This window comes from Chelonoidis abingdonii, chromosome 5 (assembly GCF_003597395.2).
Source record: "Chelonoidis abingdonii isolate Lonesome George chromosome 5, CheloAbing_2.0, whole genome shotgun sequence".
NCBI classification, from domain to species: Eukaryota; Metazoa; Chordata; order Testudines; family Testudinidae; genus Chelonoidis; species Chelonoidis abingdonii.
In genome coordinates, this window is record NC_133773.1 from 125,211,463 (window position 1) to 125,233,751 (window position 22,289).

The 22,289-nt window shown below is 42.9% G+C and overlaps 1 protein-coding gene across 1 annotated transcript in view; it reads right to left on the reverse strand.

The window, feature by feature from the left end:
* HGFAC (HGF activator) overlaps positions 1 to 22,289 on the reverse strand; it is an 84,476-nt gene that overhangs the window by 8,963 nt on the left and 53,224 nt on the right. The window contains exons 8-10 of the mRNA XM_032788629.2: positions 8,890 to 9,064; positions 5,729 to 5,814; positions 4,405 to 4,645 (exon numbers count right to left, since the gene is read on the reverse strand). Of these exons, the coding sequence (XP_032644520.1) occupies positions 4,405 to 4,645; positions 5,729 to 5,814; positions 8,890 to 9,064 (502 nt within the window). The remainder of the gene's footprint in view (positions 1 to 4,404; positions 4,646 to 5,728; positions 5,815 to 8,889; positions 9,065 to 22,289) is intronic.

Consider the following 22,289-nt stretch of genomic DNA (forward strand, 5'->3'; position numbering starts at 1 on the left):
CCTGAGCATAGAACAGATAAGCCTGGGAGTACATTAAAGGCTCTTATAGTGAATACATCTGCGGTGTATCTTTCTGACAAGTCTCTATAGCCAGTCCATATCTGATTCATAGTCTGACCTGCAACCTACCGTGCACAAAGTGTACATGACATGGTGTCAGAAGTAAACTAGTGTCAGTGGAGAACAAAAGCAGAAGGAAACAGCAACAAAGGTTGCAAACAGAAGAAACAAAGGTTGTAGGATCTCCTCCACATGACTCTCTTCAATGTCCCAGAGAATTTCAATTTTGACAAATGTTCAGAATGGACAGACTGAAATCAGGATTTTGCACTGCAGCCAACTCCACAAGAAAACTGGAGACCTTCAGGTATACTCTTTAATTTACGCTACAAGGAAGCAGGCAGAGCATATCTTTAAAACCTTTGACTTTATTGAAGACAGTCACAAAAATGACTATGAAAGAGTTTTGGCTACGTTTGATGTATATGATAAACCTCAGAGAAATGAGATTTATGAAACAGCATGTTTTCACCAGAGCATTCAAAGACCAGGGAAAATGTTGAATGTTTTATAATAGTTCTCTGCATTGGCTGAAAACTGTTATTTTGGGACTGCAAAACATGAAAATATCAGAGACAGGCTGATTATTGGGTTAGCAGATAAAAATCTTTCAGAGCAGCTACAATTAAATACAGACATGACCCTAGGTATGTCCGACCAGATAGCAAAACAGACAGAACTAGTAAAACAGCAGAAAAAACATCATAACTTCCATTCTGGATCAGACCAAAGATCCATCTAGCCCTGAATCCTGTCTTCTGACAGTGCCCAATGCCAGGTGCCCCAGAGAGAATGAACAGAACAGGTAATCCATCAAGTGCTCCATCCCCTGTCACCCATTCCCAGCTTCTGGCAAACGGAGACTAGGGACACCACCCCTGTCTATCCTGGCTAATGGCATTGATGGACCCATCCTCCATCAATTTATCTAGTTCTTTTTTGAACCCTGTTATAGTCTTGGCCTTCACCATATCCTCTGGCAAGGAGTTCCACAGGTTGACTGTGCGTTGTGCGAAAAAACTACTTCCTTTTGTATGTTTTAAACCTGCTGCCTATTAATTTCATTTGGTGACCCCTAGTTCTTGTGTTATGAGAAGGCGTAAATAACATTTCCTTATTTACTTTCTCCACACCAGTCATGACTTTATAGACCTCTAGCATATCCCCCCTTAGCCGTCTCTTTTCCAAGCTGAAAAGTCCCAGTCTTATTAATCTCTCCTCATACAGCAGCCGTTCCATCCCCTAATCATTTTTGTTGCCCTTTTCTGAACCTTTTCCACTTATAATATATCTTTTTTGAGATAGGCGATTACATCTGCACACAGTATTCAAGGTGTGGGCATACCATGGATTTATATAGAGACAATATGATATTTTCCGTCTTATTATCTATCCCTTTCTTAATGAGTCCCAACATTCTGTTAGCTTTTTTGAGTGCCACTGCACATTGAGTGGATGTTTTCACAGAACTATCCATAATGTCTCCAAGATCTCTTTCTTAGTGGTAACAGCTAATTTAGACCCATCATTTTATATGTATAGTTGGGATATTTTTCCAATGTGCATTACTTTGCATTTATGAACATTGAATTTCATCAGCCATTTTGTTGCCCAGTCACTCAGTTCTGACAGATCTTTTGTAGCTCTTCGCAGTCTGCCTAGGACTTAACTGTCTTGAGTAGTTTTGTATCATCTGCAAATTTTGCCACCTCACTGTTTACCCCTTTTTCCAGATCATTTAGGAGTATGTTGAATAAGACTGGGCCCAGTACAGACCCCTGGGGGACACCACTATTTACCTCTCTCCAGTCTGAAAACTGACCATTCATTCCTACCCTTTGTTTCCTATCTTTTAACCAATTATCAATCCATGAGAGAACCTTCCCTCTTATCCCATGACTGCTTCTTTTGCTTAAGAGCCTTTAGTGAGGGACCTTGTCTGAAAATCTAAATACACTACAGCCACTGGGTCCCCTTTGTCCACATGCTTGTTGACCCCCTCAAAGAATTCTAGCAGACTGGTGAGGCATGATTTCCCTTTACAAAAACCTTTTGACTATTCCCCAACAAATTATGTTCATCTATATGTCCGACAATTTTGTTCTTTACTATAGTTTCAACCAGTTTGCCCGGTACTGAAGTCAGGCTTACTGGCCTGCAATTGCCAGGGTCACCTCTGGAGTCCTTTTAAAAAATTGGCATCACATTAGTTATCCATCAGTCATTTGGAAAGAAAAACTTGAAAAACCTGAAACTAACTCAGAAGCAGTAAAAAGACTCAGCATGACTGCTAAAAGTCATTATCCTAAGACCACTGTGGCTAAGAGGGACAAATTGCAGGAAAACACCGAAGCCTAAATGCACAAGATATAAGACATTCATAGCTCAAGAGATGATGCATGTCCAACCAAAAGTGCAATATGTAACAAATGCACAAAGTATGGACATTTTGCAGTGTTTTGCCATAACAAGAAACAAATCGAGGAGTTATCTAACATTACAGACAGTCAAGAGCCATTGTTTCTATTATCTATCACGTGTGATGACCAGAGCTGGCCTGGAAACTGAAACTCAGTATTCATGGAAAAACTGTTGACTTTAAAATTGACTAAGGAGCAGACATCACAGTCATCCCAGAAGGAACTAACAATCAACTTCAATCTCTCCCAGAGCTGAAATCACCTGACACAGCTCTGACTAGCCCTGGAGGTATTCTGCATGGGCCAATTCACCACAGAAACAATTTACAAAGACAAAAGCTTTGTATTCAGAGTGCATGTGATCAAAGACCAGCAGCATGGCAGCCATGCTGGGCATAGTGAAAAAGGTGGAGGAATTCAGTGCAGGATTTGATAATATGGGACTGTTGAAGAGAGATCTAGTACAAATAACCTTACAATATAAAGCTGAACCATACAGAATAACACCTTCTACCAGAAAGATCTCGGAAGGTATTAACTGCAGATTTATGCAATTTCAGATGACATAATTATTTGATTATAGTGGACTGTTTTTCCAGGTGTATAGAAATTATGTAATTGAAAAAGACTTCATATGTTGCAGTGCTATTGAGAAACTATAGCACACTTTTGCTCATTTCAGTTTTCCTGAACAATTAGTGATGGACAACAGACCATAATTCATTACAGCAGAATTTAAGAAATTCTGAACAAAATATTATTTTGAACATATTACTAGCAGCCCACATTACCCACAGACAGCCAAGAAAATCCTACAGCAGGAAGATCCATTTCTTGCTCTCCTGAGCTACAGATCAACACCAGAAGAAGCTACTGGATATAGTCCAGCACAGCTCCTGATGGAAAGACAACTCAGAACTACTGTTTCAACTTTGGAAAAGAATACATCTCCAAAGTGGCTAGACATGACGAGAGCAATCAAATTGGATAAAAAAGGGAAAGAAAGCTTATGAACACTTTGACAATATACTACACTCAGAAAGCTGTGATGGCTAGAACCTGATGACAGTGTTCATGTCAAATTGCATGGAGAAAAAGGATGGACATCTCCAGCGGGCATAAAGAAAAAGAATTCATCACCCAGATCATAGGTGATCAAAACCGACAGAGAAAAGTTCAACAGAAAGTCAACATGTACAGTTTGTTCCTCAGAAAGAACAATCAACAGAGAAAACTCTACAGCTGGTGGATGCAAAACAAGAAGATTTGAAATTGACCTGTGACAGTTATTGCAACTAACGGACAGCCAGATGGTCAAAATGTTATGCGTTTGGGTTGTGTAATTAGAAAAATTGCATTATTCAAAGGCACTTAACAGGCTGATGCGTGCTTAACTTTAAAGATAGCATGATACTGTACATTTTGTACAATTTTGTAAATGGTAGGAATTAAAGGAGGAGATGTAATGGAACGCTAAACTGTATTATACCGTTCAGCCACAAGGTGGTGCTGTGTGTAATATACCTTATCTTAGCATTTAACAGCTCTACCTGAGAGTACACCAAAGGATCTTATGTATGCCTCTGAAAAGGAAGCTCTGGACCCAGTTCTTATTTGGTACACAGCCTGACCTGCAACCTACCATGTACAAGGTGTACATGACCATACTTTCAAGATTATCTCTTTTATCCACTATCATCACCTCCATCTTGATTAGATTACACTTCATTTTCATTTCTTGTGTACTGTTGCTGTGTACACTTAAAGAGCTCCAGCATACCACCTCTGAAGTGGGAGCATTCCAAGGCTGTATAAAGTTCTCTCTTTTTTATAATATGTAAGTCTTCTATATTTCACAAGCATTTGGGATAACAGATCTAAGGGGCTCTCTAACTGTAAGATATTGTTAAAGCATTGAGTTTACCTGTTAGCAAAGCAGTGGGCTGCTGACACTACCCAACAAGGGTGAACAAGGCTGCCACCACAGAAGCTATTTCCAATATATATGGCTGCTAGCCAGGGGTGAGAGCCTGGTAAAGATGAAGAGCCGCCAATAATCCTAGGTCTGATGAAACTTCGTTTTTTGTGTCTTCTTCCACATGCTCTTTTGACAACTGCAAAGGTATCCACAATAACTGGAACTACTGATGTCCTTTTCCTGGAGTCTGAGACAGAAATTGGTGTGGTGAGTATCAGACTACATATACTTACAATTTCCAAAACTTGGATTTTCATAGGTGCCTAAGAAAGTTCGGTGTCCAAATCTCATTGAACGTCACCCAGTTAAATAGCAGAATTGGGGCATACACTCTGATTCTAGGCTCATTATTACTGGGGAGATTGCTGATGATGCATGAAGCAGAAACAATCCACCTTAATTTTCCGGACACCACCTTTAGCTTTGTAGTTCAGAGTGTTAGAAAAAAAAATGGTATCATGAGTAGAATATATTTAAATCACTGATGGATAATAAATGGTCACTTTGTAGGTTCAGATTACAACTCCATTTTAGCAAAAATGAGGAGTCCCTGTGGCACGTTAGAGACTAACAAATTTAAATTTGTTAGTTTCTAAGGATGCCACAAGGACTCCTCCTTGTTTTTGTTGATACAGACTAACACAGCTACCACCCTGAAACTCCATTTTAATAACTCCTATTAACACTAATGGCAATTAAATATGAATTTAGGGGAAGAATAGACTTCTTAGTTTTTTAAAATCCATTTAGTATTTGCCATACATTTTTAGTTTAATCTGCTGAAACAAGTATCAGTGAGGACAGAGATTTGCTGATTGAGAGCCTGATTCTGCTACCTTTACTGACACAAGCAATCTTTACTCAAACAGCCACATTCATCTATATGGCACTGCTTGCATGAGTAAGGATAAGTGCTGAAGGATGGTGCACCAATGGCTCCACTAATTTCTGAAGACTTACCTAGATGATGGCCTCGCAAGGACAGGTGTAATATTGTGATCACTGTGCAATAAACTAAGGATACATAACCGTATAATACCGTACACAAAAACTGTATTTTTTCTTCCAAGAAAACATATTGGCGTTACATTAGCAAACGGAATAAACTTACTCATTCAAGACCACCAGGACTTAAGAAATGCAAATGAAACCTAAAATTTGGGTTAAAAAATGAAAAAGTTCCATTGATACCAGAAAAAGTTTTCACTGGATCACACTGAAACGAAAAATGAAATCTATTATCAGATCACATGACCTAATATTTACCTACCACAAGATGTAATGTTACAATATTCCCAAGACAAAGTATTGTCCTTCATGATGTAACACCAGGGCTTCTCATCATTATCTGGATTTCTAATAAAGTTTGAGGAGAGTAAATTAAAAGCAGTGTCAATAACAATACTTAGCACTTTACAAACAAATATTTACATATTTACTGTTGCACCAGCCATAGGATCGATCCTGCAATGAGCTGAGCAGTCTAGACTTAATCTAGCAAAGCATTTAAGCATCTACTTAACTTTAAAGCTTGTGATTTGTCCCATTCACTTCAATAGGGCTACTCATTGCTTGAAGTTAAGCATGTGCTTAAGGGCCAGGTTTTAAAGATGCAGATAGTTGCCTAGTGTAATTTTCAAAAGGTCCTAGGCTCCTAACTTTCATTGATTTTAAGTGCTTTGCTGCACTGGGTCCTGAGTGCTCAGCACTTTACAGGATCCAGTTCCCATGTAATGTATGCATTATTTAGCCCCATTTTATAAAAGACATAGATGGGTTAAGTGACTTACTTAAGGACATATAGCAAGTCAGTAGCAAAAATAGCTAGCATTTAAGAATCTAAAACTCTTACCCTGTTTTCAGCCCATTTGACAACTCTGCCAATATATTGAGGTAGTGTGAGGAAAGGTTAAGAATCTATTACATTCTTTAAAGCAAGAAAAAGATGGGATTATCAGGATGAACTCAGTTCCAAGTTTCATCAGCATTAATTTGGAGTAGCTATTTGGACACCTTGGAGTTACTCTAGATTTACAGCAGTGTAAATGAAAGCAGAATTTGGTCCTTCAGCTGTCTCTCTCTCTCTGTGAGTAAATGCAAACATAAGAAAAACTCTGCAAATGTCTTTGAAGGCAAACCAAAAACTCTTAAAAAGTAGATTAAAAGAAATATTCAAGATTTCACTAGAGAATAATGAATATTGTTTTCTTAAAGGAACTGACTGCAATTGATTGGTTCCAATATGCTTCTCTGAGAACAGAATTATCTTTGTCAGTGCTGCAGAAGTAACCAGAAATATGTCTGATTTACTCATTCCATAATATAATGGTAGCTTTCAAAGCCTCAAAAATATCTTCCTTATAACTAGTTACAATGACAAGATAATACAGGGCTTCAGGTAAACAGGGAGCCTAATTTGAATATGACTTATCCTAAACCACACATATTCTTTTTAAGATTCTTCGGTAGCTTTCTGAATCTGCCTGCTACTCTTCAGAGACTAATACACTTTAAATTCTCAGAACAGAAGCAGCAGCATGGGTTGAGTCATCTACCACCAACTATGTTTCTAAATTAGAATGTTTGAACAAGAAGATATCTGTGGGATTACACAGTGAATTGGAGATATCCACCTAAAAATTAAAATCTGCTAGCAAAAAAAAGTGGAAAAAGGGGGGTTTACTGTTTCTTCTCTGCGTTGTACAGGACATGATCACACAAGCTCCTACACAGGTAGATGATTTTTTTTCCTTGTGTTTTAAATCTTTACATGAATGCTGTGCTCAAAGGGACCAAACTGACAAGGCCTTGATTCAGCAGAGTGCCTAGCACATGCTTAAAGTTCAACACATGTTTAACCCCTTTTGAAGTCAGATTGGTTTGATCTCCTGAGCTGGCTCCAATTCAGCAAAGCACTTAAGCATGTACCGAACTTTTTTTTTTTTTCAAGTAGGCACTTAAGTGCTTTGTTGAATCTGGACTCAGCTGTGAAGATCAAACCAATCTGGATAAAGCAAGAAACACTTTTTGGAGATTCAGAAAAAGCAGATTTTATTTATTAATTTATTTATGGGTCTCTGCATTTACTGGTTCCTGCAAAAGAAGAGCCACTGTGAGAAATTATGTTTTCATAATATTTTCAAATAAACCAGGGTCTACAGGAAATTTCATAAGAAATTCTGATCTCTGCAGATTACTATCCGGATTTCCAAACAAAACAAAACAAAACAAAAATCAGATAGCAGGATAAGCATCTGAACCAATCTCTAAAATGTCTGATATTTGCCCATCCCCACTGTTTGCCATAAAACGGACATAAATTGTTTGTCTCTCTTTTGTTTATCTGAGGCATGGAGAAAGGCCAGCTGCTGAGAGAGGGCACAGGAAGGGATAACTCCTAAGGCCCAGTCGCAAGAGATGTTCTGACTAGAGCTGATCAGAGAAAGGTATGGAACCATATTCCTCCAGAATATGCAGTTCCATTGAAATGGATACACTCCATCAAATTGTATTGATTTAATTGGAATTTCATTTCAGAAGAAAACGGGAAAAGTATGAACAACATCAAAACATCCTATTTTGAATTTTTTAGAATGAAACATTGGGTTTTTTGTTTTGAAATAATTTCCATTTTGTTGTTTTTTATTATAGTACAAACATTCTAAAAAGTCAACACTGAAATGTTTTGATTCTGTCAAAACAAAATCTTTTTGATCTGAAACAGTTTGTCACCCTCAGAATTTTCCTTCATGAAGAATTTCACAATTTTCTGTTTTCTTTACAATTCAGAATGAAACCAAATTTCAAAATCTTTAAATCCTTTGAGAAACAGAACTTCCATTCTCCACACAGCTGTGATTTTCATTTTTACATATACCCTATTCCTGGATGGACCCTCTCATCTCCACAGCTGCTGAGAGTGCTGATGATACTCCACTACAGATAGAGGCAGGGTGCCACACCAACATGAAGAGGAGGACAACTGCCAGAACATTCAGCATCACAGTCGCTCTCTGGAGGAGAGGATGAAGTTAACTATAGGCCCCTGGCAAGACTCTATGAGGTATTGTTTTGTCTTTTAGACTCATGTGGAAAAGGTCCCAGAGATGAAGAAGCTAAAAGGCTCAGAAATTTCTAACATTCCCTCAAAGTCTAGACATTCTTTTGGCAGCCCTAGCTAGCTATTGATTTCAGCTGCACGATCCTACACTTTCTAAATGTAGATCCCTCTTGAGGACCTAATTCTCCTAGGCTGTTTAAAGTGAGTCTATGAATTTCATGTTCTGAATAGACTCTCTGAAACTAACCAGTGTTACTGAAACAAAAGATAGCAGCTGAACAGATAACACCGATAATCCGCTCTTCCAAAACCACTGTTATGTTCAATTTATACTTTGATTTACAAACACTGGGTGTGCAACAAGTTCTCACCTGCAGTAAGAGTAGGGTCCCAAGCCCAGCTGCACAGCTTTTTCAACACTGTCAACATGAAGTTCTTGGTAGAGCAAATCTGAATTCCAGGGCACGCAACTGTGTCCAGAAACAGTCATCTTCACAACCCCTCTGTACTCTGTACCATTGTCACGATAACATTGTTGGCTAGGGACTGGACAAAACACAATATGCTCATCAGAAATAAGGGCAAATTCAGTGTTAAAGAAATGCTTATTTCATCACCGGTATCCTAAGTGCTATCTCTGTGAATTAAAAGTCAGTGGACCTGATTCTCCAGTGCCTTGCACCTTGTGTATTTACTTCTGCTGTGCAAAGAGGGTATACAAAACCACCATATCAAATTAACAGTGGGTGGCATTCATTTTATACATGTGTAAATGAATACACGACATAGGTGCTGACTCTGTGGGTACTCTGGGGCTGGAGCACCCACAGGGGGAAAATGGTGGGGGATGAGCACCCACAGGCAGCCCTCCTACCAGCTCCCCACACACACGCCAGTGCCTCCAACCCTCTGGCAGGACCCATAGATCAGTTCCTCCCCCTCCCTCCCAGTGCCTCCTGCCCACCGTGAACAGTTGTTTCCTGGTGTGTAGGAAGCTAGAGGGGAGGGAAGAGGAGCAAGGATGCAGTGCACTCGGAGGCGGAGGTGGGGCAGGGATGGAGCAGGGGCAGGAAGAGGCAAGGCATGGGTAGGGCCTTGAGGGAAAGGGTGGAGTGGGGGCGGGGTCTGGGGTACAGCCAGGGGTCAAGCACCCCCCAGCACTTTGAAAAGTTGGCACCTGTGATACACAAGGGTGCAAAGCAGTGGAGGATCAGGCCTAATGTGGTCAGCATAAATGAAAGCATTTAATCAGCAAGGTGCAGCAAAGTACGCATTATCAAACATTTAAAGCACCTGATTTTTAAAGGGACTTGAAAACCTGGCTTCCTGTCAGTACATCTGCAGCTCAGCACACCCAAATATACCTATGCTTTCCAAACACTAACAGTTGCTCAAATTTACACATACAAAACCTCATTTTCTATCATTTTCACACTGGTCATTTGTCTAGATGGGTTTGGCACATGTATCTTCGACCACCTGTATGCACAGCTGTTAGAATCTGTTAGTGCACATCCAAATATTAGTGCTCAACAAGCTTTTGCAGAGAAGTTTGTACACACAAACATGAAAAGAACCCAGGGTCGCCAGAACAACGGGGACCAAGGAGCTATGGCCCTCCCACTTTTGAAAATGGATGGGTCTGGCCTGTCCACTTTTTGCCAAGGGCCTGCCCCTGCTGCCTCTTCTCCTCAGCAAGTTCACAGATAACACTAAGCTGGGGGAACAGGTAGATACACTGGAGGGTAGCAACAGGTTCCAGAGTGACCTAGACAAATTGAAGGATTGGGCCAAAAGAAATCTGATGAGTTTCAACCAGGGGCGGCTCCAGGCACCAGCATGCCAAGCATGTGCCTGGGGCAGCAAGCCACGGGGGGCGTTCTGCCAGTTGCCGCAAGGGCAGCAGGCAGGTTGCCTTCAGCGACATGCCTGCAGAGGGTCCGCTGGCCCCATGGCTTCGGCGGACCTCCCGCAGGCAAGCCGCTGAAGCCGCGGGACCGGGGACCTCCCGCAGGTAAGCCACCGAAGGCAAACTGCCTGCCGTGCTTGAGGCGGCAAAATACCTAGAGCCGCCCCTAGGTTCAACAAGGACAAGTGCAGAGTCCTGCACTTAGGACAGAAGAATCCCATGAAGTGCTACAGGCTGGGGACCAACTGGCTAAGCAGCAGTTCTGCAGAAAAGGACCTGGAGATTACAGTGGACGAGAAGCTGGATATGAGCCAACAGTGTGCCCTTGTTGCCAAGAAGGCTAATGGCATATTGGGCTGTATTAGTAGGAGCGCTGCCAGCAGATCGAGGGAAGTGATTATTCCCCTCTATTCGGCACTGGTGAGGCCACATCTGGAGTATTTCATTCAATTTTGGGCCCCTCACTACAGAAAGGATGCAGACAAATTGGAGAGAGGCCAGCGGAGAGCAACGAAAATGATTAGGGGGCTGGGGCACATGGCTTACAAGGATAGGCTGAAGGAACTGGGTTTATTTAGTCTGGAGAAGAGAAGAGTGAGGGGGGATTTGATAGCAGCCTTCAACTACCTGAAGTGGGGTTCCAAAGAGGATGGAGCTAGGCTGTTGTCAGTGGTGGCAGATGATAGAACAAGACGAAATGGTCTCAAGTTGCAGTGGGGGAGATCTAGATTGGATATTAGGAAAAACTATTTTACTGGGAGGGTGGTAAAGCACTGGAATAGGTTACACAGGGAAGTAGTGGAATATCCATCCTTAGAGGTTTTTAAGGCCTGGCTTGACAATGTTCTGCCTGGGATGATTTAGTTGGGGTTGGTCCTGCTTTGAGCAGGAAGTTGGACTAGATGACCTCCTAAGGTCTTTTCCAACCCTAATCTTCTATGATACAAAAGGATATCTCAAAACTAGGTGACTGGGCAACAAACCCTGTTGCCTACTCTGTCCCCATATCTACTCTAGTGACACCATCAGAGGCCCCAGACACACCATCAGGGTCTCATTCACCAGCACATCTACTAATGTGGTATATACCATCATGTACTAGCAATGCCCCTCTGCCATGTACATTGGCCAAACCGGACAGTCTCTACGTAAAAGAATAAATGGACACAAATCAGACTTCAGGAATAGTAACATACAAAAGCCAGTAGGAGAAAATGTCAATCTCCCTAGACATTCAATAACAGATTTAAAAGTAGCCATCCTTCAACAAAAACTATTCAAAAACAGACTTCAAAGAGAAACTGCAGAACTACAATTCATTTGCAAATTTAACATCATTAATTTGGGCTTGAATAGGGACTGGGAGTGGCTGGCTCACTACACAAGCAATTTTCCCTCCCTTGGTATTGACACCTTCTCATCAATTATTGGGAGTGGAACACATCCACCCTGCCTGAATTGGCCTTGTTAACACTGGTTCTCCACTTGTAAGGTAACTTCCTTCTCTTCAAGTATCAGTATATTTATGCCTGTGTCTGTAATTTTCACTCCATACATCTGAAGAAGTGGGGGTTTACCCACGAAAGCTTATGCCCAAACAAATCTGTCAGTCTTTAAGGTGCCACCGGACTCCTTGTTGTTTTTGTGGATATAGACTAACACGGCTACCCCTCTGAAAAATGGAAGATGAAATTAAATGTTGATAAATGCAAAGTAATGCACATTGGAAAACATAATCCCAACTATATGTATAGAATGATGGGGTCCAAATTAGCTGTTACTGCTCAAGAAAGAGATAGTTGCTCCTCCGCAAAATCAGAGAAGCAAGTCAGGATCTGATTCGAGTAATGGGGGGAGGTCCCCTTCTGGCTGGGAGGGGGCCTGGGTTGACTCTGAGGACTGGGAAGTCCCTTCATCAAGCTCAGCAAGCTCTCCCACCCCTGTAAGGGACGCATCTACAAGCCATCCGAGAGCCGGAGGTAGGGGCCCGTGGCCACCAGATGGGTGTTCCACCAGTTCTGCTAACAATTCCCCAAAATAGTTCTTGTCTCTGCCTAAAATAATTGGGTGGGCCAGGGTCAGGGCCAGACTGACCATCAGGGACCCCTTGCGTCTCCCCACTGTTAAAGTCACTTCCTTGCAGGGGTAGGCACTCATGTCTCCATGCATGCACTGTAACATGATGGTGCCCTGGGTTGGGACAGGATTAGGCACAACTGTCGTTTGTACCAGGGTCTGGGCACACCCTGAATCAACTAGTCCCATCACTTATCTCCCATTTACCAGCCGCCGGATGGTCAGTTTTGCTGGGTCACCAGGGCGTTCTTGTGCTCATGGAGTCCAGATCTTCCCAAAACTACATTCCATGTACGGACAGTCTCTGGACCAGTGTCCAGAATGGCCACATGTGAAACACCGGTCCTGATCTTGGGTGGCACGTGGAGTTTCCTTTTGGGGTACCAAGTACATGCCTGGGCTGGGCCTCTGATGGACCTGTGGTCTCCCAAGTTGGAGTGCAGGTAAATGGCTCTGGACCTCTGGGTTGGGGAGCCCTGGGACCCCTGGATCCTTGAGCCACCTGAAGCTCTGAAAGGGAGGGAGAAGGTCAATGTTCCTCATGATCCTGGGCTCCGTGGGTGGTTCCCTCCTTTAGGGGCACGGGGCTCTTGGTTCCAGCTGACCCCAAAGGGGGCCTCGTCATAGGGGACTTACCAGCTAGGTAGTTCTCCGTGAGTTGGATGGCATCCATCACGGTGTTAGGGTGATGTCACAACACCCATTCTCTTCCCCCAGGGAGCAGGATCTGGACAAACTATTCTAGCAGTGACCTGTGCCCCTCCGTTTTTGCTTCTGAGCCATCTCTAGCACGAGTCATGCAGCTTCTGGGTGACCAGGTGGGGTCAGGCTCCTGGTGGGTACCACTCCTTGTGGAAGGATTGCCAGAATGTTTCCTCCGAGATATTTACGGTGTTGAGGATTGCTGCCTTAATTTGGGCATAGTCCTGGGTGGCAGTGGGGTGTAAAGCACTGTATGTGATCTGTGCTACCCCAGTTAAGCACGGGGTCATGACTGCAGCCCACTGGTCTCAGGGCCACCAGGCTACCATGGCCACTCGCTTGAAGGTCTCTAAGAAGCCTCAGGATCATTTTCAGGCCCCATTTTGGCAAGTCGGATAGGGGCAGGGTTAGGCAGCTCTGCTGGAGCTGTGGGTCACAAAATGGATGCCACCTGTTGGACCAGCTGCTGCTGCTGCTGCTATTGGGCTGCCAGTTCGTGAATTAGCTGCTGCTGCATGGCCATCTGCTGCAGGAATTGTTGTTGCTGTTGATTGTGGATGTTTTGCTCAGCCATCCATTTCAGCAGCTGTTCCATCTACATTCAAGGATTTGTCCTCAGGACTTTCTCTCCCTCTCTCTCCTTAGTGTGCTTTTTTTTTAATTTTTAATTCCCTTCAGCAGGGACTAGGATGATATCCCTGTTCTCCACCATTTGTGATAGGGCCCTCAGTGGCCAGGCAGCCTAGTGGCTAGATCGTTGGCTGGGGGGGCTGTAGGGTCCTGACCCATCTGTCTCCCTCAGGTCTGGGCCCAGGGTCCTGTGTTGATCAACCCCTAAACAGGGGAGATGGATCTTTCTCCCAGCCGTGAGGGGTGGTTCAGGACGTGTTTTCCTGGCCTGCTCCCTATGCAAGTCCTTTTAGTTTAGGGCGGGGCCCCCGCAGTTGCCCCACAGTTGGGGCTTGTCTGTCGGTTCCCCTTGTCTGAGGAAGACTTTACTTGCCTCCAGTGGCTGCACTGGCAGGTGGGTTGCTGGTCTGTGCCTTCAGGCAGGAATACAGAGAGCTCCTGCCTCTTGACAGTCAGCCCCTGACTGAGCCAGGCTCCCTTCTTTTCTCCCCCCTCCAGACCTGGCATTGGCTGCAGGTATAACAAGGTGGGGCTAGCTGAACCCACAGGTGTTCTTTAACCCCTGCTGTGCCCGGCTGCAGTCTCTCAGCTCCTTCACACCATGGTACACCCACATCCTGAATACTGCATGCAGATGTAGTTGCCCCATCTCAAAAAAGATATACTGGAATTGGAAAAGGTTCAGTAAAGGGCAATAAAAATTATTAGGGATATAGAATGGCTGCCATATGAGGAGAGACTGGGACTTTTCAGCCTGGAAAAGAGATGACTAAGGGCGGAAGATAGAGGTCTATAAAATCATGACTGGTGTGGAGAAAGTAAATAAGGAAGTGTTATTTACTCCTTCTCATAACACAAGAATTAGGGGTCACCAAATGAAATTAATAGGCAGCAAGTTTAAAATAAACAAAACGAAATATTTCTTCACACAACGCACAGTCAACCTGTGGAACTCTTTGCCAGAGGATGTTGTGAAAGCAAAGACTATAACAGGGTTCAAAAAAGAACTAGATAAATTCATGGAGGATAGATCCATCTATGGCTATTAGTCAGGATGGGCAGGGATAGTGTCCCTAACCTATGTTTGCCAGAAGCAGGGAATGGGAGACAGGGGATGGAACACTTGATGATTACCTGTTCTGTTCATTCCCTCAGGAGTCATTTCCCAAACTGGGTCATGCAAGAGTTCAGGATGGGCAATTGGCAAGAACATGACCAGATCCTCCACAGTAGAAACACAGCCTCAACAGCAACAGAGCTCTTTTTCTTTGGGGGGGGTCACATGATGGCTGGTGGTATCCAGCTACATAGGTTCAGGCTGGAGATGGATACCAGGGGCCACTGGTTGGGGTGGTGATCCAGACGCCTTCCTTTCCTCACATCGCTTGTGGAACCGATCGTTGACATCATATACATCGACAAAGACATCTAGGTTGGTCGGGTCCTCCAAGCAAGGTAGCTCAACCATAATCTTCTCACATAGTTCTGACCAGAACTAGTAGAGATGGGCCGCTTCATTCCACTAAGGGTTGGAGACTAGTTGCCAAAATCGGGCAGTGTAGGAGAAGGCCGGTCCCTGCCCCTGCTAAAGTTTGCATAGGGTCACATCCATCAAGCAGGCATTGTAGGAATAGCTAAATATAGCAAAAGAATGCCTGGAGAAAAGGCATCCCAGTCAGATAGTGTTGGGTCTGCTCATTTGAGCAGGGACAAGGCCCAGTCAGGAAGCTAAGAATGAGGAATACTACAATTCTGTCCCGGAGATCATGGATTCCGTGACTTTCCAGGACCTCTGTGACTTCTTCTGCAGTGGCCAGGCTGGAGCAGTTGTCAGCCCTGGGGCCACCAGAGCAGTGGTCTATGGACCACCAGAGCAGCAGCTGGCAGTCGGCCCTATGACCACCGAAGAAGTGGCCCCCAGAGCAGCTGGCCAGCAGCCAGCCCAGTGGCTGAAGTTGGGTCAGCCCCATGGGGCTGGAACAGTGGCAGGGCTGGAGCAGTGGCCAGAGGTCATCCCCTGGTAGAGCTCCGACTGTTAGTCCTCCCAACCCCCAGGGTATTTTTAGTAAAGTAAGGGATAGGTTGCAGTCTTCCGAGAATTTTTGTTTATTGCCCACGACCTGTCCATGACTTTTACTAAAAATACCTGTGACGGAATCTTAACCTTAATAACGAGTCCTGCTTTTGCTTGGTCGGTGGGGCAGAATTGGGGGTGGAGTAGAAACAGCAGGCTGCTTTGGTTAATAATCCCCTTAAATTTTTGGTGGTCCCCAATAAAATGTTCTGGGAGAAAGAGTGGGTCTGGGTACACAGCCACAGTACATGCCCATAGTGCAGCATTCTTGTCCTGCAGCTGGGCTGCCTGCTTTTGTAGTAGCTGGTTATCTGAGGCATGCTGTGCCATCTGGGCCTGCAGTGCCACATTGTCATTATGGAGCTGGGTGGATTGCCTGTGCAGAGCTTGGTTCTCTGTTGTGAGCTGCGATACTTGGATTTGAAGTGTGGGGATCTCCTCCTGGGAATGGTCAACCCATTCAGACATCTCCCATTGTCTCTGGGACATGCCAGGCAAGGAGTGGCCTGCTGCCTCCATGGTAGGTCATCAACACAGGCTAGGGTGATCCAGAAAAAACTGTCAGATCCTGACAAGAGCAGTCAGGACCAAGGGCCAGAGCAGGATTAAACCTGAAGCTGAGAGTATCAGAGGCATTCATAGTCAAATTCCAAGTCAGAGTCAATACCAAAGATCAGAGTCCAAGTCAGGTTTCAGGATCCGTGTCAGGAGGCAATGTCCAAATCAAGGCAAAGTCAAAGCCAGAAGTTCAAGAACAGGGAGCAAGAATGATCATGGCAGCTACAAGAGATATGCACCATTGCCTGGATATTTTCTGGAATGCCGCTTGGTTTTATAAAGGTCAGGGAGCCAATCAGGAGCCAGGAGTCTGCTGCCTGTCAGACCCCATGAGACAGGACTTCCCGTGGTCTATGTCCACGCTGAGTTGTGAGTAATGGAGCACAAATTTATTATAGCTGCTGCTGGGGGCAGCACGGAGCTGTCTGCTGTCTGGCAGACCTGGGTTCAAGACTTGCTGGGCCATTTGCAAAATTGGATCTGTAGCTGCATTTGGATTCCAAACACCTCTGCAGTGTTCTGATATGGCCTTTGGGATCAGGCCCATTTCTACTCAAATTCTTCTCATCCCAATAATTGTTAATAAAATTTATTTGAAACAAATTATCTTGTTTTAAATAATAACGATAAGAAGAATATGCTCTTTTTAAGGTAATTTGCTGCTCAAGACTATAGGATAATGAAATATCTGTGTTTGACTGAAACAGTCAGGTTCATGAAAAAAACACACTGTGCTTTATGTTAACAATCTCCTGTTACATTTGGCCAGGGAAGTGCCAGGTGCAAGTTTAATTGGTACTGTATTTTATTACATTCAGAAATGATTTAGAGATGTGAACTTTTTTAAGAATGAAGAAGGAGAGGGGCCCATCTATTAACACAGTATCAGGGCCAGATTCTGCAAGGTTCTAAACACCAAAGGCCCTCAATTCTCATTCAAGTCGTTTATAGGAAGTTTTCAGCACCTCACAGGATTGAAACCTAATGTACATACATTGCTGCATATCTGCAACTCAGTGCTACAGCTGCGGAAAAAATACAACTGGATATCTTTGGCTGTTTAGATAGATTTCTAAATTTTCGCTTGTGTTCTACTCTTAAAAATACAAGAACGCAGCATATTCAGTCATCTCTATCCATCAGTCTACCTAGCGTGGACTCCTTTTGTCCACAATCCAATCTCCATACAAGGTATTTAGCATCATCAAAACTCATTGGGCAAGCTGAATAGCAATATCTCTGAGAGTATTCTTTGAAATGCTTATTGTGGAAAGAGGCCTAGGTAATTTAGTCTGTAATATCCTGTGGAGGTAAATCTACACAAACACAGTTAAGCTATTTTATTATCAGACATCCAACATCTGTTCCACACTCCAACAACTCATTCACTAGACAACCAGTGCTGTGGTTTGTAGATCACAATACGGAAGCCCTTAAAAAGACACATCATTACATTCCTCCCCAAAGTTTTAAAAACACATCAAGGCCTAACAAACATTAGCTCCTTCAATTCTGAGCTTACAGTTCTCTTGCTTGCAGCTCTTCTTCACTGGTTGTCATAGAATCATAGAATATTAGGGTTGGAAGAGACCTCAGGAGGTCATCTAGTCCAATCCCCTGCTCAAAGTTGGACCAACAACAACTAAATCATCCAAGCCAGTGCTTTGTCAAGCCAGGCCTTAAAAACCTCTAAGGATGGAGATTCTACGACCTCCCTAAGCAACCCATTCCAGTCAGGGGTGGCTCCAGGCCCCAGCATGCCAAGCACGTGCTTGGGGCAGCAAGCCACAGGAAGCGTTCTGCCAGCGCCGCAAGGACAGCAGGCAGGCTGCCTTCGGCGGCTTGCCTGTGGAGGGTCAGCTGGTCCTGCAGCTTCGTCGGACCTCCTGCGGGAGGTCTGCCAAAGCTGCAGGACTAGCAGACCCTCCGCAGGCAAGACTTCGAAGGCAGCCTGCCTGCCTTGTTTGGGGCGGCAAAATGCCTAGAGCCACCCCTGAGTCCAGTGCTTCACTACCCTCCTAACTATGGTCAGGTTGAAAAGGTTCCTTTGTCCCCATTTAATGGTGCTAAGGCAGTCTGCTTTTCCACAATTCCTAAAGGATTGGTCCAATTTGGAGCTGTTTTTCCCTGATTCTTTGTGGTTTTGTGCAACTTTTCCTCCTTAAAGTACTTTTTATTTTTCTCTGTTGAGTTTCTGAAGGACTGGGAATGGAAGGTTCTGTCTCTTCTGTATTCTAGTGTCAATGAACATTGGGGGTCCCTCAAACAGTTTCATTTTGTATCTCTATTTCCACCACATCTTCAGTAGCACTCTCAGGAGCTGAATGTTTAAACAGATTTTTAAACCTCATTTTTAGAAATCCATCAACTTGTTCTTGCCTTCTTGAATCTTTTTCAGACATTTTATTTGGAATCTGCAGCACCTTATGTGTCTTTATTGTACTTTGTAGTAGTATCCTCCAGTCTCATCACTTTCTGTGCTTTCTGCTTGTTTCAAATGTGCATATTATGCACAATTCTGCTGGTAAAAGGTGTATTTTTCCTCTTACAGTTTTTTTTCCAGTGCATTGCAGTCCTGAAAGGCTGTGAGATCTAGGATTTACCAGCTTTCTTTGTTTCAATAATGTCTTCTCCTATAGGCATTGCCTTACCCACCTGGAATTCTTGCACCTTGCCTGCATGTCTGCCTTCCCCATTGTGGATGGATTTTCTTTCCCTTCACTTGTGTGTGGGTGGGTGTGTCTGAACCCTTGTGAGGGCCTACTAATAATAGCGGGTTTTTTTACTCTTTAAAGAGGAGGAAGTGTGGTCTAGTGGTACAGCACAGGCCTGAGAGTCAGGAGTACTAAACTCTGTTCCTGGTGCTGCTACTGGCTTCCTATCTGACCTTGGGCAAGCTACTTAACGTTTCTGTGTGTTCATTTCCCCCTCTGTAAAATAGGGATGGTTAACACTTACTGGGGAATTGTGATGGTTCACAAATCAATGTTTGTAAAATGCTTTTAAATTTTTGCATGAAAGCCACTATAGAAGTGGAAAGAATTATTTTCTATAACTTCTATAATTTCTGTAATTTATTTACCATCTATCCCTCTGCTTGGCCACAGGATTCTATACAAACAGAAACAATCGGATTAGCCCATTTATGAAGAAAAAATGGTTCATATAATGTGCTGCTTTCCATTGGTAAATGGCAATACAACTTCCAACAGCACAACAGTCTGACTGAGCTTATCACTGAAACAAATTCCCATTGAAAGCATAGATTGATTATGAAAAACACAAAAACAATTTGTTGTGCACCAAAAGCTATGCACAAAATTGGCAGCCCCTTGAAATGAATTAAATCTAATGGAAGGTTGACATGTAAAACAGGAATGGATCTGATTATGAAATAAAGTAATTTATAACACAAAGGAACTCTTTGTTGAACATTTGCTTAAAGAATGCATGCTGCAGTCACTGCAAGTAGATTTATTGTTTAATATGTTTCTACTGTAATAAAAAATACCTTATCACTTTTGACTTGCAAATATTTAAAAGCTCACCTGAGCTAGAATTCAGATTAGTGTTTACCAAAAAAAAAAAAAAATTGTATAAATCCACCTATTGTGTAAATGGAATCCTTTTATATACAAGTTTAAATTCAGAGTTCTATACATTCCATCAGGAGTTCATTATGGCCTGATAAAATAAACTGACTACATTCCATAGTTAACAGCAGGGACTAGTTTACCTTTCATTTGATTTTTCTAGTGACATTTTAGACTACAATTTCAGCACAGCAATAATAATTCACACTGACGACCATGTATGATATAAATACCTACATGGAGTTAGATTTCATAACAAAATCTTGACAAATAGCTTGTTATTAGAAAGGATAAAGAGATACAAAAGTTTTGGGCAGGAATGAACAGGATCTCAATAGTGCTATGTTTTGTAAACAAAAGGATGCCTATGAAAGGACAACACTTGCAAATTCTAGGATCCAGCTTACCCAGTCAATTCATCCCTAGCCTCCCACTAAGGGCCAGATTTTCAGAGATGTTGAGGTGCCTAAATAAGCAGTTAGGCATCTAGAGGGATTTGAAAAGCTACTTTTAGGCACTTTTGAAAATCCCACTAGGTGCCTATCTGCATCTTTAAGCACCTAAATACTTTTAAAAATCTGGCTCTAAATCAATTTGCACTTATTTTCTTGCCTATTAAATCAGTTCACACCCACCCACATACTAAATCTATTGACTTTTCTCCTCCCACTTAGTCAGTCTATTCACACCGCCTACTAAATCAGTTCATCTGCATCCTCCTCTACATTAAATCAATTCACACATACCTTCCTGTATATTAAATAACTCCTCCTAGCCTGCTCACTGAATTTACTCACGCGTATTAGCTCAGCACTCCCCTGCCCAATCAGTTCACCTATTGGTTTGCACTCAGCTCATGTTTAGATGATTTTCTCACAACCATAGAAGTATACGATTTTTTTTTAAAGTAAAGTTCAGCTTCTTAACTTGGTTCAGCATGTGACCAGCCTAGGAGCTGCCACGTACAGCCACACATTCTGTACGAACTTAGATTGTGTCCTGCTTGGAAGGGCACATCCAGCCATATGAAAACCAGAGAGGTTTGGGTTTATGAGAAGCTGCAGTTTTCAGCAAGGTCAGTTGTGTTCAGAGAATACAGAACAGCTTTTTTTGCTTTTTGTATAAATACCTATTGAGCTACAGTATCCAGACACAGCAGGGATGGTTTTCTTGCTGCTTATCATCACCATCATAATTTGTTATCTATATAACAGTATCACCCATAATATGCTAGTTGATATACAGACATACGGGAAGGCACAGTCCCTGCCTCAAAGAGCTTACAATGTAAAGGAGGAACAGATGAAAATGGAGGGGAGGGGGTCAGAGGAGCTGAAAGACATAGTAGCTAAGTCTGCGCTCTTTCTGCACATCTCTAATACAAATTATATGAGGAATCCCTGCTCGTGATTCCCTGATTCCATAGCTAAGGATGAGTTTTGCACCAAAAGCAGGGATTCGCAGGTTTGTCATGTATGAAGAAAACAGTGCATCCTCTTCAAAATTACAGGACTCGCTCTTTGAATAAGAATGATTTTTCTGAGAATTTACAAGTAAATTGGGTAATTATCTTATTAGTTAAAATTAATTTCAAAAGGGTCCTTTAAGAATTTCAGCACCCAGTCTCAGACTATTTCTTTTTCTTGCATTATCTTAATAATGGATCAACACAGACTTCTTTTGTAGTTAAACTCACGGAAATCTTATGCTATATATGAAGGGGGGTTGGTTTTTTATGATGGACATTTTTTCTTTATTCCTCATAACTGAAAGTATCTGCTTCAGCAAGGGCTGCCAAATTATGTTCTACAGCAAAGAATTCCACATAGAACCGCTCTCTTTCAAAGTGGCTACCATCTCTCATTTATCTCAGCAGGTCTGAGGTTGTAACTTGCCAGCAATTAGAAGCCCTTCTCAAAATAGCAACCTATCGCCAACCATTCTCAGTAGGTCTGTTGTTACGTGCCTAAGTGCTCTGCAGGGACAAGACACACACACACACACAGTGAGTGATATGGCTTTTAATGAAGGTAAAGAAAACACACTCGCAACGGGGACTCGGCACTTTGCTAGTTCAAAGCAGGGAACGAGTCCAAAGCAGCAAGACAGGTCCTACTAAATATAACTTTATGCTAATAGCATGTAAAACAACTCATACATAGGCATGTGGGAGCTTTCCCACAACTGAACTATCTTTAATGGCAAAGGGCCAGGCTTTTCTAAACACGC